This window comes from Schistocerca americana, chromosome X (genome assembly GCF_021461395.2).
Source record: "Schistocerca americana isolate TAMUIC-IGC-003095 chromosome X, iqSchAmer2.1, whole genome shotgun sequence".
In the NCBI taxonomy this organism is placed as follows: Eukaryota; Metazoa; Arthropoda; class Insecta; order Orthoptera; family Acrididae; genus Schistocerca; species Schistocerca americana.
In genome coordinates this window covers 714363420-714378328 of record NC_060130.1, presented here as the reverse complement: position 1 = coordinate 714378328, position 14909 = coordinate 714363420, and the positions used below count along the sequence as shown (strand labels likewise).

Below are 14909 nucleotides of genomic sequence, written 5' to 3'. Positions count from 1 at the left end.
TTTAAGAAAATGATTTTTATTTTTGATGAGATGACATCTCACGCTTCAAATGGGGTTCTGCCTTCTATGTAGAGGATATCATGATTTACACTGACATAAAATTCCTGTTTAATATCAAAGTCTTTGCGTGGATTATAAGTTGCTGTTGAGTGGTTAGCTCATACATCTTTTTGTTTCATAATCATCAGCCACATCCAACAGCGGACCCACACTGAATTTATTTTTCACTTAGGTAGGGGAATAGCCTTTGGATTTATTTTTAATTGTATTTTACTAATTAATTATTGCTGAGCAAGTCATTATTCAGAAGTGACAGTAGTGACAGAAGCAATGATACTTAGGGATTAAAAATACAAATAACTTGAACTGGAATGATCACCAAATAATTTTGTGGGGAAGCAAACCAAAGACTACAATTTACTGGCAGAACATTTAGAAAATGCAGCAGGTCTACTAATGAGACTGTTTACACCACACTTGTCTGCCCTCTTTTGGAGTAATTCTGTGCAATGTGGGATCTGCATCTGATGGGACTGACAGAGGACATCAAAAGGGTTCAAAGGAGGACAGCTCATTTTGTATTATCGTGAAATAGGGGAGAGAGTGCCATGATCATGATACATGAATTGGGGTGGCAGTCATTAAAATAAAGGCATTTTTCATTGCAACATGATCTTCTCGTGAAATTACAATCACTAACTTTCTCCTCCGATTGCGAAAATATTCTGTTAGCACCCACCTATTTAGGGGGAAATGACCACCAGGGTCAATCAAGGGAAATAAAAGCTCACACAGAACAATTTAAGTGCTTGCTTTTCCCGCGAGCTGTTCAAGAGTGGAACAGTAGAGAAATAGCTCAAAGGTGGTTTGATGAACCCTCTGCCAGATAATTAATTGTGAATGGCAGAGGAATCACATAGATGTAGATATAGTAAATGAAGAAAAACTGTATTAATGATGAATGTGTTGAATATGTTGTGTTTATCTTTCCTTATCATTATTGAAAACATATGATTCAATTTCCTTTCTGTGTTGTACATCTGAAACTTGAAATTCCAGGTTGCTGGTTTGAGAAGAAATTATGTACCTTTCATGTTATTTGATGTATTTGTAATTCATAGAATATAACCTTTGAGTGGAAATATTAAGTGTTGCATTAAATTTCTTACCTAGAATGAAACTGAAAAAAGACAGAGACCAAGGGGCTCAGTTCACCTCGCTGCAGCTGTTATATCACCAAGTGATGAAGACAGTAACACTTTCACTGTCAATTCAGCTAGTGGTGAAATGTTCAAGCTGAGGGCAGCAGATGCAAGATCACGGCAAGAATGGGTTAATAGGATACGTGCTGTAGCTGAAATGCATACAATGGCTATAGCTCAGGTACATCAGCTTTAAATTTGTTGTTGTTGTTCTTGTTTGTGTGGTGCTTTTATTGAATAGCTTTTTCTTTGGAATTCCTATCCGTTAACTATGTTGGCATTAATATTGGTAACAGGGATTTTTTTTCCACTGCATAGCTGTTTGTTGTTTGTTAACATTAAGTGATTGAGTTGCTCCACGCTGGTGCACAAAACTTAAGGATGAAAGTAAGGACAAAAGTAACAATGATGTGCCATTGCCAAGTAATATAGCTCAATGGAACTTGGACCATAAATAGAAAGAACTGCTACAGTGTAGTACAGAAGGTAACTGAAAGGAATATGCAGTGAGACAAATGGAAATAATCGGTAAGGAGTTCTCATGGTAGAGCATTCCATTCATGTGACTGTGCAGTTGACAACTGCTGGTTAGTTATTAGTGCATGTAGATGTGCTCCAATACATTTCAACACATCACACATATGCTCAATGGGATTTCAGTTGGGGAGAATGGGCAGGTCAGTCGATTTGTTGAGTATCCTGTCATTCCAAGAGCTGCTCCACCTGTGCAGTTTGATGAGGTCGCATATTGTCACCCATAAAAATGAAGTTGGGGCTGTATGCACCCTTGAAAAGACACAACCTCTGCAACATTATGCCTCCACACATTAAAACATGGGAACCGCCAAAATGGTCATGTTAGACAATATTCCTGGATGCATTACATGTTCCCACCTCTTACCGTATGGTGCTATATCCAGCATAGTCGAACATCATTCTGGTGCTCCAGCTTTTATGATATGGGGAGGCATAATGTTGCATGGGCTTACTGACCTCCAAATCTTTGAAAATAGTACACTCATTGGAGTACATTGTAACACTGTACTCCTTCCACATGTGCAACTTTTGAGGGGTGCTTTTGATCCTGACTCCATTTTTATGGATGACAGTGCGTGACTACTTTGAACAGTGCAAGAGGAGGAGCTCTTGGAATGAGAGAATGTTTGGTGAATGGATTGTCCTGCGCGTTCCCCTGGCTTAAAGCATATCAAGGATGTGTGGGATGTGTTGGGAAACATATTGCAGCATGTCCACGTGCACCAGTGACCACCTAGCAGTTGTCAGTTGCACTGGTGGAGGAATGGAATGTTACCAACCTTGTTTCCTGCATGGGAGCATGTTGCAGAGCATGCATTGCCATTCATAGCGATCACACAACCTGTTAAGAACCATGTCCTGCCTTTTGTAATGTCCAGGGGACATCATGAATCACAGCGACTACAGTGTTTTATTGTCTTTGACTGAAAGTTTCATTTCTGTTTCACCTTATTGTATATTTCTTTTAGTTCTCTTCTGTGCTAAATTTTAGGAGTTCTTTCTATCTATGGTCCAAGTTTCATCAAGCTATATTACTTGGTTTTGACAAGTCATGGGAAAGTTGCATTCATCCTTAATTTCTGCACACCACTACAGTAGTAGTATGTGGGCAATGATAAATAAAAAAAAGTAACTTGTAAATAAGTTGAAAGTTGAGTTGAAGAGAGTTCATGGGAATTGCATCAGTGCTCAAGACCACTCATTACTGATTAAATGAATTTAAATGTGGTACATAGCACAAAAACATGTAGATTTGAAACATTATAAATGCCAAGTTTAGATTTCTTTTAAAGAAATATTTGATAAAAATTATGTTATTAAGATAGAGTACCATTAAATTAAGAGTAATGATATTGTTGACATATTACATGTGTCATGTAATAACTTGTATGAAATGCTACATTTGGAGTAGTTGAGTGTAATGGATGCTGCATTTGTTGACTTGTGTGCACAGATGCTCAAGAGAAGACCATTTTAAAATCATGTTACAGCATAATTCTAAAGCGTTTGGTATCTTCTGTGATTGAAGACAAAATGTAGATCTCCACTACACCCTGAGATTCAATTGCCTTCAAAACAAGGAGTTAGCAATTGTGAAAGTGCACAATAAATAAATAAATAAATAAATATTTGATTGGTGAGAAAAGTGAAGGCAATCTATTTGTGTAATGTCCTTTTAATTGACTGTGAATAATGGTAAAACAGAGGCTCTTATTTCAGAGCGTTATGGACTGCCTAAGTGATTGGTTGAAGCAGAAATGACAAAGATTAGCACCATGACCATGTGTCAGCTTTCACTGCAACCACTATAACAGTAAAAGTGCAGTAGCTTGGCTTTTAACTAGTTCGCCCTCACACAGTACACCAGATTTGTTTCTATGTGACTATTTTCTGTTTCCTTCTAAAAAAGAAGTTCTTTGTGGACATAAATTTTTGGTCAGCAAAGAGACCAGTTTTGCTGTAAACGAGCACTTGCAATCAACCTGCCCAACATTAATTTTCTTGTAAATGAAGTGCTAATTTAGTATAAATTAATGTAATTTAGAACACAGCCTTTAATTTTGTCACCTGGAAGAAGCAGTTTTGCGATTATGAGCAATTGCTCTTACTGAAAACTGCAAATGTTTCCCATTGTTATTATTCATACCATTTGTGCAGCTCTGTGATGAGAGGTATTTGGCATATGTATAAAACTAAGCAGTTGATTATACATTTTCATGAGAGTTTTTAAAGCCTCATTATGACATCTTGGCAAATTATAGCTGTGTTGTTATTTGTAGAAACATTTTGTTTTTGTGGCACAGAGTAATCCACCATTACCACCACGGGAGCACATTTCCCTTATACATGCTCCAGCACCTGTTTCACAAGTGCAGTACTCTCTAGAGCTGCTTGATGCATTTGCTACGGTGCGTGATCACATACATCGTGCAGAACAGTCTTGTCAGCTTATGAGCCAGGAAATTGAGGAGCTACCAGCTTCAGGTAGGTACCTTGAAGGAAAAATGTATGAGCTTCAATCTTTTTTTTTTTTTTTTTTTTTTTTTTTTTTACCAGACAGTATAGTTGGTTTTTGGGTCCAACAATCAACAGCCACCATTCTGTTACAAATCTGACCATGATCTTACACACAATGACTGTCAAATATAAGTTATTATCAAATTGTACATCACCTTTTTTTATATTTGGTTTTGAAACCCTCTTTGATTATTCGGATATCCAGACAATAAAATGATACCAAGATGCAATTCCATGACTGAGATCAAAATTGGGCAGAGGCAGGCTACTCACTGTTGATGTTGGTGTTCTCGATCACATTAAACTATGTATCATGCTGAGGTTCCTGGCCTGTCATGGCACTGCTCTACCATTAGCCATTCAAATTTGCATACAGGGTGAAGTGAAATTCGCGCACTTGGGCTTCACAGTGCGGTTCCTCACATGCCAGTGACAAAAACATCTCTCTCACAAAATTTCATCTGGTGAGTACATCCGGCAGAAAAATGACATTAAAGAGTGGCAATCTGGCAACACTGTAACCACTTGTATAGTAACTACCTCTGCCAGCTCATATTGGTTGTGCTGTACAGTTGGTGCAGTGGATAGTTTTGGGTTAGCATGCAGGAGGTCGAGGGTTTGATCCTAGGTTAAGGTACATGTTTTTTATTTGGTAAATGTAGTCCAGGTGGTGTGGTATCTGGCATCTTGATTGTCAACAGCGATTGCAGCAGGTCCTCTAGAAAACATTTGCAATTACATACTACAATTGTAGAAATGGAAGATTGGTTAGCTTTGAAAGAAGCCCTTTCAATGTCTTGGCGTGAATTTATTCACATTACTTCACCTACTAGAAGCGAAACCTGTTTTCCTTGTACCCTTCTCCAATGGTCGCATAGATTAGTACCAACTATTATTCTTGCCTCCTTGAGGTCCATTACATTTTGTTAGGGACAGTAGGACTAGTAACATACTTTGAAAATAATGTCCAAAGTTGGTTACTATTTGTTTATCACCACCATGGTCCCATTAATTGTGCCTTTCACCGAGCGAGGTGGTGCAGTGGTTAGCACGCTGGACTCACATTTGGGAGGACGACGGTTCAATCCCGCGTGCAGCCATTCTGATTTAGGTTTTCCGTGATTTCCCTAAATCGCTCGAGGCAAATGCTGGGATGGTTCCTTTGAAAGGGCACGGCCGACTTCCTTCCCTGTCCTTCCCTAATCCGATGAGACCAATGACCTCGCTGTCTGGTCTCCTCCCCCATAAACAACAACAGTTGTGCCTTTCAACATTGAGTCTGGTTACCGTTTGCTGTTCAGTGTGTATGTCAATACATTATTATTATTATTATTATTATTATTATTATTATTATTATTATCATCATCATTATCATAATCGACGGGATTGTGGAAACATCACATCTGTTACCATTAGGGAAACAGTGTAATTCAAAAATGAACATTTCACAATTAGCGGTGTCGGGATGAATCGTGCAGTATAATATGTGTCAAAGGGATAATGCATGTTAGGTGCAACAGCGTGCAGGACTGACGATGTGTTTGTACTGCATGTGCTATCCACCAGACAGGGAGTAGTTGAGAGTGGAGTAAAGTGCCTGTGACAGACTGTAATGTACATGTGTACATGTATCGAATTTTCTCATTGTAGACCTCTAAACCAGCGCGACAGACATATGGCATGCACAAACGATGAGTATATGGGTATGTTCCTGTTCCTTGGTGCATCCGATAACTGGACTGGTATTCCAACTCACAAATATGCTGTTAGATATCCTCATCGATGCCATCCAGATAAAGATGTGTTTCGTCGTCTGGAGCTGCACCTTCGGGAGTTAGGCTCTGTTCTTCCACAATCATGTGTCAGAGGTCTTCCATAAACACACCATACTCCAGCTACTGAGGAAGCTGTTCTGGAGGTCATACATCATGAACCTCAGCGAAGTACACATAGTGTAGCAAGACAGCTGCATGTCTTGCAACACAAGGTCGTTAACACGCTGCACTACCATGGGCTTCACCCCTATCATTATGCTTTGATGCAACACCTGCATTCTGCAGATCACCATCAGCAGATGCAATTCTGTGAATGGTTCCAACAACAAGAATTGGTAGCACGTGTTCATGCTGCTCTTGTTACTGTGGATGCAGCTTCGCTGCGAAGGGTCAAGAGCTGTGAGATCTGACGGGTTTTGCAATGTTTGGATGTGCAGGGAGGTCGCTTTGAGTATCTGTTGTTCTGAGGACTACGTATTCTTTGTGAAGGTCATACGGTCATTAATATGAGCTTTATTATTGTCACTGGTTGCTAATGTGCGACATCTGAGTGCTCATAGTACATGTAGTAGAAATGACAAGTAGATGTTGTGTTATTGCACGGTGCTATCATCTTTAGTATCTCAAAACTGATAATGTTTTTGTAATTATTCTGTCCTATGACATGTTTTTTGTTTCAACTGTCTGTTTCTTACCTGTCTAACCACGTATTTATAATGTCCAGCATTACAAAATGTTTTAAATTTAGGATACATATGAACTAAGAAACGGTGTATGCTAAGTTTGATATGTCAGAATGAAATTAGCAAATAAAAAAAGTTTACCCCAACCCAGCATCGAACCCTCGACCTCCTGCATGCTAACCCAAAACTCGATCCACTGCACCAACTGTACAGCAGAACTAGTGTGAGGTGACAGGGTTAGTTACTATAAATATGGTTACAGTGTTGCCAGATTGCCACTCTTTAACATCATTTTTCTGCCGGATGAACTCGCCAGACGAAATTTTGTGACAGACCTTTTTTATTGCTGGCATGTGAAGAGTCGCGCTGTGAAGCCCGAGTGTACGACTTTTGCTTCACCCTGTATATGCAAACTGAAATTGTCAGCCTGTCATAATTCCTCCCATTATTGTTAATAATGCACACCTATCTTTCTTAGAAGAAAGATGGAGGAGGGGATTACAGATGAATCACAATCTAAGCAACTGGGTTCTCTATTTTTATTGATTAAACTATTTTTTTGTTATTTGTAAAAGATATTTTAATCCTTTTTTAGTGTTCCATAGTTTTTGGATGTTATTGTCACAGTTAACTACTTTGTGAGGAAAATGTTTTAGTGTATAAGTGTATATTTGCTTATTTACGGGGGATGCATTACATTTAAAATAAGCATAAAGGCAAGTTCTTATATTCTACACTTCTGTGATGGTTTTGAAAGTGGGCAATCATTGTGGAAAATATTGAAGGAAAGACAAAACAAGACACTTACAGAACAAGCAAGTTGTCCACTTCTTGATAAACTATATCTGCTTGATATGTTTAATACTGAATTGTGAGCTACACACTCTGAATGGTCCTATCATTTGCCAAACTATTTCCTATTGTTTCAAATTTTTCTTATGTTTTTGATATTCCTGTCAAGTAATCTGAATTTTGTTTTACCTTGTATATCTGCCTCTCGTAATATATTTTTTGTTCTGGTAAGAGGAGGCCATGCATGATGTTTCAAACTTTGTATGGCTTTAGTAGGCCATTAAAACAACATAATGTGCAAGTAGTAAGGTGCACTATTCTGGCAATTCCGAGAAAATGCAAGAGACGTTTTACACATCTGTTACATAACTGACATCTCTGTGCAAAGTTGCCAGTCATGAGAAGTTGTTGTGGTCAACTGGTTAGCATTCGTGCTTTGCAAATGGGTCATGGGGGAGGTGACAGTTTGAATCCCTGTGGCACTTAATTTTTTAATCAATTTTTTTTTATCACTGGTCACAATATTTAATTTATGTGAAATTTGAAAGGTAATATAATGAAGAGGAAAAAAGGAAACATGCATTTTCATGAAGTTGTAGTGAATTTTGATATGTTACTTGACTATTTACTATTTGTAATTAAATTTTCAAGTACAAGTGACAGGCTTGGAAAGCCCAAGTCAAACCTCGATAAATAATTATTCGAATGATGTTATTCACATTCAGTAATATAGTAGGTCACAATTTGCCAGACCACAATAGTAATGTAGAATTACTCGTCAGGTGTGCTCTACACATCACACATTGCAGGATGGTATTTGTCTTACAGACATGGAAAACGTAAATTGAAACTTTTTGCAAATAGTTCTTGCAAATAGAAGTTTTTTTTTTCAAAATGTCATGTAAATGAAATAATGTGACCAGTGATGATAAAAAAAGATTAAAAAAGTTAGTGGTAGCAGGACTCGAACCACAGCCTCCTCAGCACACAATGACTTCTTATGACTGGCACCTTCACACAGATACATCAGTTACATAGTAGACGCGTAAGACTTCTCTTGTGATTTTCTCAGAATTGCCAGAGTAGTGCACCTTACTATTTGCACATTGTTTTTTTTTAATGGCCCACTAATGGTGTACAAAGTCTGAAGTAAATGTGTGATCCCAATGTCGTGGCCTCCCCTTGTGAGCAATACTTTGACACAATACATATCTTATATGAAAACTTTGTTGGTTTTGACAGGGGCCCTGAGACACAATGATGAAATGTTATTACTCCTGAAAGCAACAAGTGTAGCAACAGTGAGCTGCTTACGTCAGTGCCTTTCAATTCTGGAGCAGCAGCAGGCTGCTGCTTCCATTGCAGCCAATAACTCGAAGAGGCATCCACCTCCAAATCGACCAAACAATTCTCATTTTGTGTCGTATGCAGAAATCAGCACAAACAAAATAACAGTGCCAGGTGCAAATAGTGGTGCCTTAACATCAGTCTCTACAACTTCATTGGAAAGCAATACCAGCAGGTCTGGTACAAGTGCTTCATCTCTGCCAGACTGTGTACCATATAGACAGACGGGCTTCATATCATACCTGGAAGCACCAGATGAGAAGGAAGGGTATATTATCATTAAAATTTTTATGGTCTTAAATCAGACACATTTTTTAGCTCTTAATGTACATTGATTTCTTTTCTGCAGTGCTGAGCTCTCAAACATTAATTTCAAAATTTTCTTCATTTAGGAATATTGACAGATGATAATGTTTACAAATGTAAAATTTCTCCTCGGCTGGACATTTACATACTGTATTTAAAAATTAATTGTTTGCCAAAAATATGTTTTCCAGTTCGTTGTACTTTTTTAGTATTTGAATGTTTTTTTATGTAAGAAATCGTTGGTAATTATGGGAAATGTTGGTAGTTTTGTGCCAATAATTGGCTCAATCAAACAGTTGTAAGAAATGTAGCATACTGTCATTCCATTTCGTAATTTTTGTGTGAGGCCTGGAAATTGTGTGCAGAACAGCAAATACAACTCGTGAAGGATTTGTAAATGTTCTCTCTGTCTCAGTAAGGACATATGAGTCTTGTAATAGGTGCTATCCAGGTATGTTCATGCTTCACTAGGCCTATCACTTGTATACATTAACCTGCATTCAGTAAAGCAAGATAATTTTAGTGTTGACATTGTATATAATTGATTGAAGAACAACAAAAAGCTTCATTGTTCGTGATCCATAAAATAAACTCTTGCTGCAGATCTTATTGTAAGTAATGTCTTACTACCATTGCCTTCAAGTGCCTGTTAAATAGACTTTTTAACAGCCAGATAACATTGTTTGTTACACCATACTAGTTCCATCTGTGTTACCAAACAATGTATGCAATGTTCATATGTGTAGTGCAGGAAAGTGCACTGGCAAATCAAATGCAAAGCTTCTTGGCAGATTAAAACTGTGCCACCAGTACATCACCTCCTACCTTACAAACTCCTCAGAGGTTCTCATACGTATCTCACAGTATGACTGATTTCTAAGGGTGTACCGTTAATGATTATGACATTGGAAACAGTACATAAGATTAGACCACTATAGCCAAAACTTCAGGCTGTTGAATCCTGTTTTTATGTTGTGAGATACAACTGGCATATTGAAAGTGAGAATTAAGTTATGTCAAATTCACATAAAATTCTTTCCCGTTCATGTTTAGTTGTTTTGTGTCTGACAGGCGTGCATGAGTGTGTGCGTGCCTGCACGCCTGTTAACTGATGATTACTAATGCCCCAGAATGTGTCCTATCAACCAATACTTTCCTTTAGTCAAGTTGTGCCATAAATTTCTCTTCTCCGTAAGTCAATTCTCTACCTCTTCATTAGTTATCCAGTCTACCCATTTAGTCTTCAGCATTCTCTTGTAGTGCCACATTTCATAAGCTTCTATTCTCTTCTTGCCTGACTTGTTTATTGATCAAATTTTACTTCCACGCAATTCTTCACTGCAGACAATTACCTTCTGAAAAGACTTCCTAACATTTCAATTTATGTTTAATATTAACAAATAACTCTTTTCACAAAAGTTTTTCTTGCTATTTTGTATGTTGCATTTTATATCTTCTTTACTTTGGCTAATGTCAGTTATTTTGCTGTCTAAATAACAAAACTCACCTACTTCTAATGTCTCGTTTCAGAATATAGTTCCCTCTGCATCACCACATTTAATGTGACAACATTCCATTAACTTTGTTTCACTTTTGGTGATGTTCATCTTATAACCTGTTTCCAAAACACAATCTATTTCCTTCATCTAAGTTTCCAAATCCATTTGGCGTGTTTGATAGAATTACATTGTCATAGGCAAATTTCAAAGTTGTCAAGTCTTCTCCATGAACTTAAATTTGCCTTTCCAAATTTCTCACTTGTTCTGTTTGCAACTTGCTCAATGTCAGTTTGGATAACATCATGAATAGGCTACAACCCGGTCTTGCTTACTTCTCAGCTTCTGCTTCCGTTTCGTGTCCTTCAACTCTTACAACTGCAGTCTGGTTTCTGTACAGATAATAAATAACTTTTCACTCCCCCACAGTTTATCCCTGCTACCTTTAGAAACGCTGTAGACACAGGTTTACTTATCTCCAACCCATTTTCTACAATAAATCTTAGAGTCATTATTGTCTCACTGTGTTCCTACATTTCTGCACAAGTGGAACTTTGCTGAGATCAGGTTCTAACACTTTCTTCTCTAAATAACTTGTTTCAGTGTTTAGCCACTATGTCATATTGGCCGATAACATACATGTACCATTTTGTAAAAAAAGAAAAGGAAGCAATAATATATGGCACTATGAAATTCCAGGATGAAAATATCACCAGTATTGTTCAACAATGTGAACCATAGATTTGGCCATAGTGGACACTAAGTTGGTCACATGACTATGTACAGTCCCATCCCAGTTTGAACTATTGCACATTTGTTTCCTCACTGTGTGGTTGTGGAAAGTGATTATGGAAAATACCTTTGTTGGTAGCTTCATCGGCTTTTTGGTAGCATCATTCAAGTTGTTGTTGTTGTTGTTGTTGTTGTTGTTGTTTAGGAGGAGGAGGAGGAGGAGGAGGAGGAGGAGGAGGAGGAGGAGATCCAATGATGATGAAAAAGGTGACATAAAATGCAAACAAAATGTTAATGTTGACTAAAATCACGTTGTGCTAATTACAGCAAGAGGGATACCAATGTTCAATATCTATCCAGAACAAGAAGCAAGTTATATACAATAAATATCCTGTAGATGATACAGGTAAATGTATTGTTCTGTTTCTATTTCTGTCATGATATGCACAATGAAAAGAAATGCCAAATGTGTGAAAACTTCACAGGTTTCGTGTGGAAATAAGATGCCTAATTTAATATTTTTTTATTTTATTTAAAGGCATATCACATTAAAGTTTACACAAAAATGAAGCTTAAGAATTATTCAGGTGAAACGTGGATTCATGGACATTACACTGTCAATAAATGTTAACTAATTGACAGTGTACTTGGAGTATATTCAAACAAAAGTGCCAGTCATTGTTTAATTGTTGTTCCATGCAGGGTGTTGATGTATAGATGTTTAGTGTGTGACTGTACTCCACTTGTAAAAATATTGGAGTGTACACTATTACTCTCGCCTCTCCTTGTTTCTCATATGTAAAGATGATGGTGCTGACACCCTGGCCAAGCCTTCAATTTGTTTTGTTGGCTAGTAACGATAATAACAACAAAAAATACTAATACAAATGATGATGATGATGATGATGATAGAGCAAGAATGCATATAGATTACTTCATTCTACAAATGAAGTGCGTAAGAAAAGAGGAAAGTGTTGGCATGGCCTATTATTTGGAGCCAGTCCAACATTTTCCTGAAATGACTTAGGAAAACCCTATCTGTTGTTATTTTCCATACTGTGACCTTTGTGTGTCCTGATTGGACTGTCTTTTTATTATGTATGATGTCTTTTACTATATATGACTCTGTATGACCATCCTGCTGGGCACATGTATCTCAATCACAGATGACTAGTGATAGTTTTTAGGGTCCGAGCAAAACCCTAGTCTTGGTGCTCTAGTTCTTCAAGTTGAAGTAAATATTTACAGTGGTTACCAGTATTGCCCAAGCTGTTTTTAAATGAGACTGGGAAGGAGGACAGATGTATACCATATTTAATATTTAGGTAACTGTTTTATGCAGTTTCAGATGAGCAGAACAACTAAACATGTTTCCATTGAATGATGTATGCTAGGGGCTTTATTCATTTGAAACAGATGTGATCTTATCTTGGAAAGTATTGCGGCAAATATGTTGTACTAAATTGTCTTGCAATGATTTTTTCACTGCTGAGCTTAACAGTTCTTCTCACAGTAAAGTAATTAATATTATGAAGTGAGGTTTGTTAGTAAGACTTCATTAAGTATAGAAGTTTATGGCCACAATAGTTTTTTAAAATTTCCTGGAAACTGATTTTGTTCTTCCATACAGTAGAGCGTTGATTATCCAAATGTCAGTCAACCTGATGACTGCATAACTGAACTGTTACTTGCTCGTACATGTCACCCTCCACCCTGCTACAAACATGGATATATATGTTGCTGTTTACAAGGAAAGATCACAAGGAGAACCTCTCTCTTGTCCCATTCTACCAAAAAGGCAGTTCAGTTTAATGCAAATCTTGGAGGGCTGTCATATTTCAAAGCAAGCGTGGGCTGATTAAAACACTTTAAGTAAAGACACAGCATTTGTGAGCATCAGATAGAAGGAGAAATGTATCTGCTGGTTTTTCAGCAGCTGATTCTTTCGAAATCTAACTAAGGGATGTATTGAGGGAAAAAGATGGTGCTCATGAAGACATTTGCAATGCTAACAAAACTGAGCCCAGTTGGAAAACTTTGACAAGAAAAACTTGTGCTTCGTGTTGTGAATTAGCAGGTGATGGTCCTAAAATAAGCAAGGGTCGTATAATGGCTTTAACTTGTGCTAATGCTGCTGTTATCCATTGATTGCCTATGCTCATCATTGGTAAAAGTAAGAAATGGCATTGTTTCAAAAATGTTTATATATCCGCAATGCCTGTTGTTTGCACCCCACAGAAGCATGCGTGGATGGATAGTACAATTTTCACAGAATGGGTTATAAAAAGTTTCATACCTTCCATAAAAGCACAGCAGTTAAAGAACGGCAAAAGGAAGAAAACATTACTGCCTCGAACCCAGCACCAACTCATCCATCATGTGATACCATAAACAAAAAGGACATAACCTCCTTACTTCAGCTCTTGGATCGAGGCACTGTTGAGACTTTCAAATGGTATTGCAAGAAAGGATTGTTACATAAGTTATTGTTAGAAATAGAATAGAAGAGGAAGGAGAAGACAGCCTGTTAAGAAATCGAAAAAGTGTTGCTTTGAAAGATGTGTCCTACACAATTGGAGCAGCATGGGATAGTGTAAAGGAACAGGGTTTAAAAGAAGCCTGGAATAAAATTTTGGGTATGGTGGAAAGTTTTTAAGAGTCTAATTGGAAATGATGAACAGAATATGTCTGAAATGCTCAATATGCTGAAAAATTCAATTACCATGAATGGAATGAAGGCGTTGAAGAATGGATGAATGTTGACAATTTAGATCCAGAGTGCCAAATCGTGCAAGATGGTGAAATTGTAAACTTTATCACTGATAAAACTGATGTCACCATCATCTCAACTACTGGTGGCCCAAAAAATGTGGATGAAAATATAAAAGCTGCTTCTGAAGCATTTACATGTTTAGTTACTGCCTTGCAATGGTTTGCAACTCAAGATGAAAGTAACTAGTAAGCACATGGCTTAGCTGCTTGTAAGCAGGCAGGCTTGCTTAGTCAGGAAAAATTAAGGATTTTCTAAGTATTAATTCTATACATATGTCCTGTACATATAAAATGCATATGTATTATATATTTTTTTCTTTACTAAGCTGTACTATACATATTCCTATTGTACTTGCCTTTGGGATAATGAGAGATTAATGTTGTTATAAATATATGTAGTTTTTATGGGTAAAACAGTAAATAAAAGTATACAGTTCCATTATCAGAATAAACCGGTTTTTCGAACATCAGTGTCCTCCAATTAGTTTGGATAATTGGTGCTGTACTGAACTTTGTATTTGTGATTCTTCAAAATTTGATCTGGCAGCTTTTTGCTGTTTATTACTTTATCACCACCACATTTGTTGTTGGGCTTATCAAGTTGTCTCTTGGATTTATGTTTAAGGTATTGCAGTGACATGTAGTGTTTGTGAGATGTGTTTTATTTGAGTAATACATAAAGATTGACACCCCCATGTACGTGTGCAAACCCCCCCCCCCCCCCCCCCCCCCCTCCCCGCTCTCTCTCTC

The 14909-nt window shown here is 37.4% G+C and overlaps 1 protein-coding gene across 2 annotated transcripts in view; it reads left to right on the top strand.

Moving 5' to 3' along the window:
• LOC124556666 (oxysterol-binding protein-related protein 11-like) overlaps positions 1-14909 on the top strand; it is a 193960-nt gene that overhangs the window by 64268 nt on the left and 114783 nt on the right. For both annotated transcript variants that reach the window (XM_047130635.1, XM_047130636.1), the window contains 3 exons: positions 1174-1383; positions 4043-4223; positions 8749-9121. In XM_047130635.1, coding sequence (XP_046986591.1) covers positions 1174-1383; positions 4043-4223; positions 8749-9121 — 764 coding nt within the window. The remainder of the gene's footprint in view (positions 1-1173; positions 1384-4042; positions 4224-8748; positions 9122-14909) is intronic.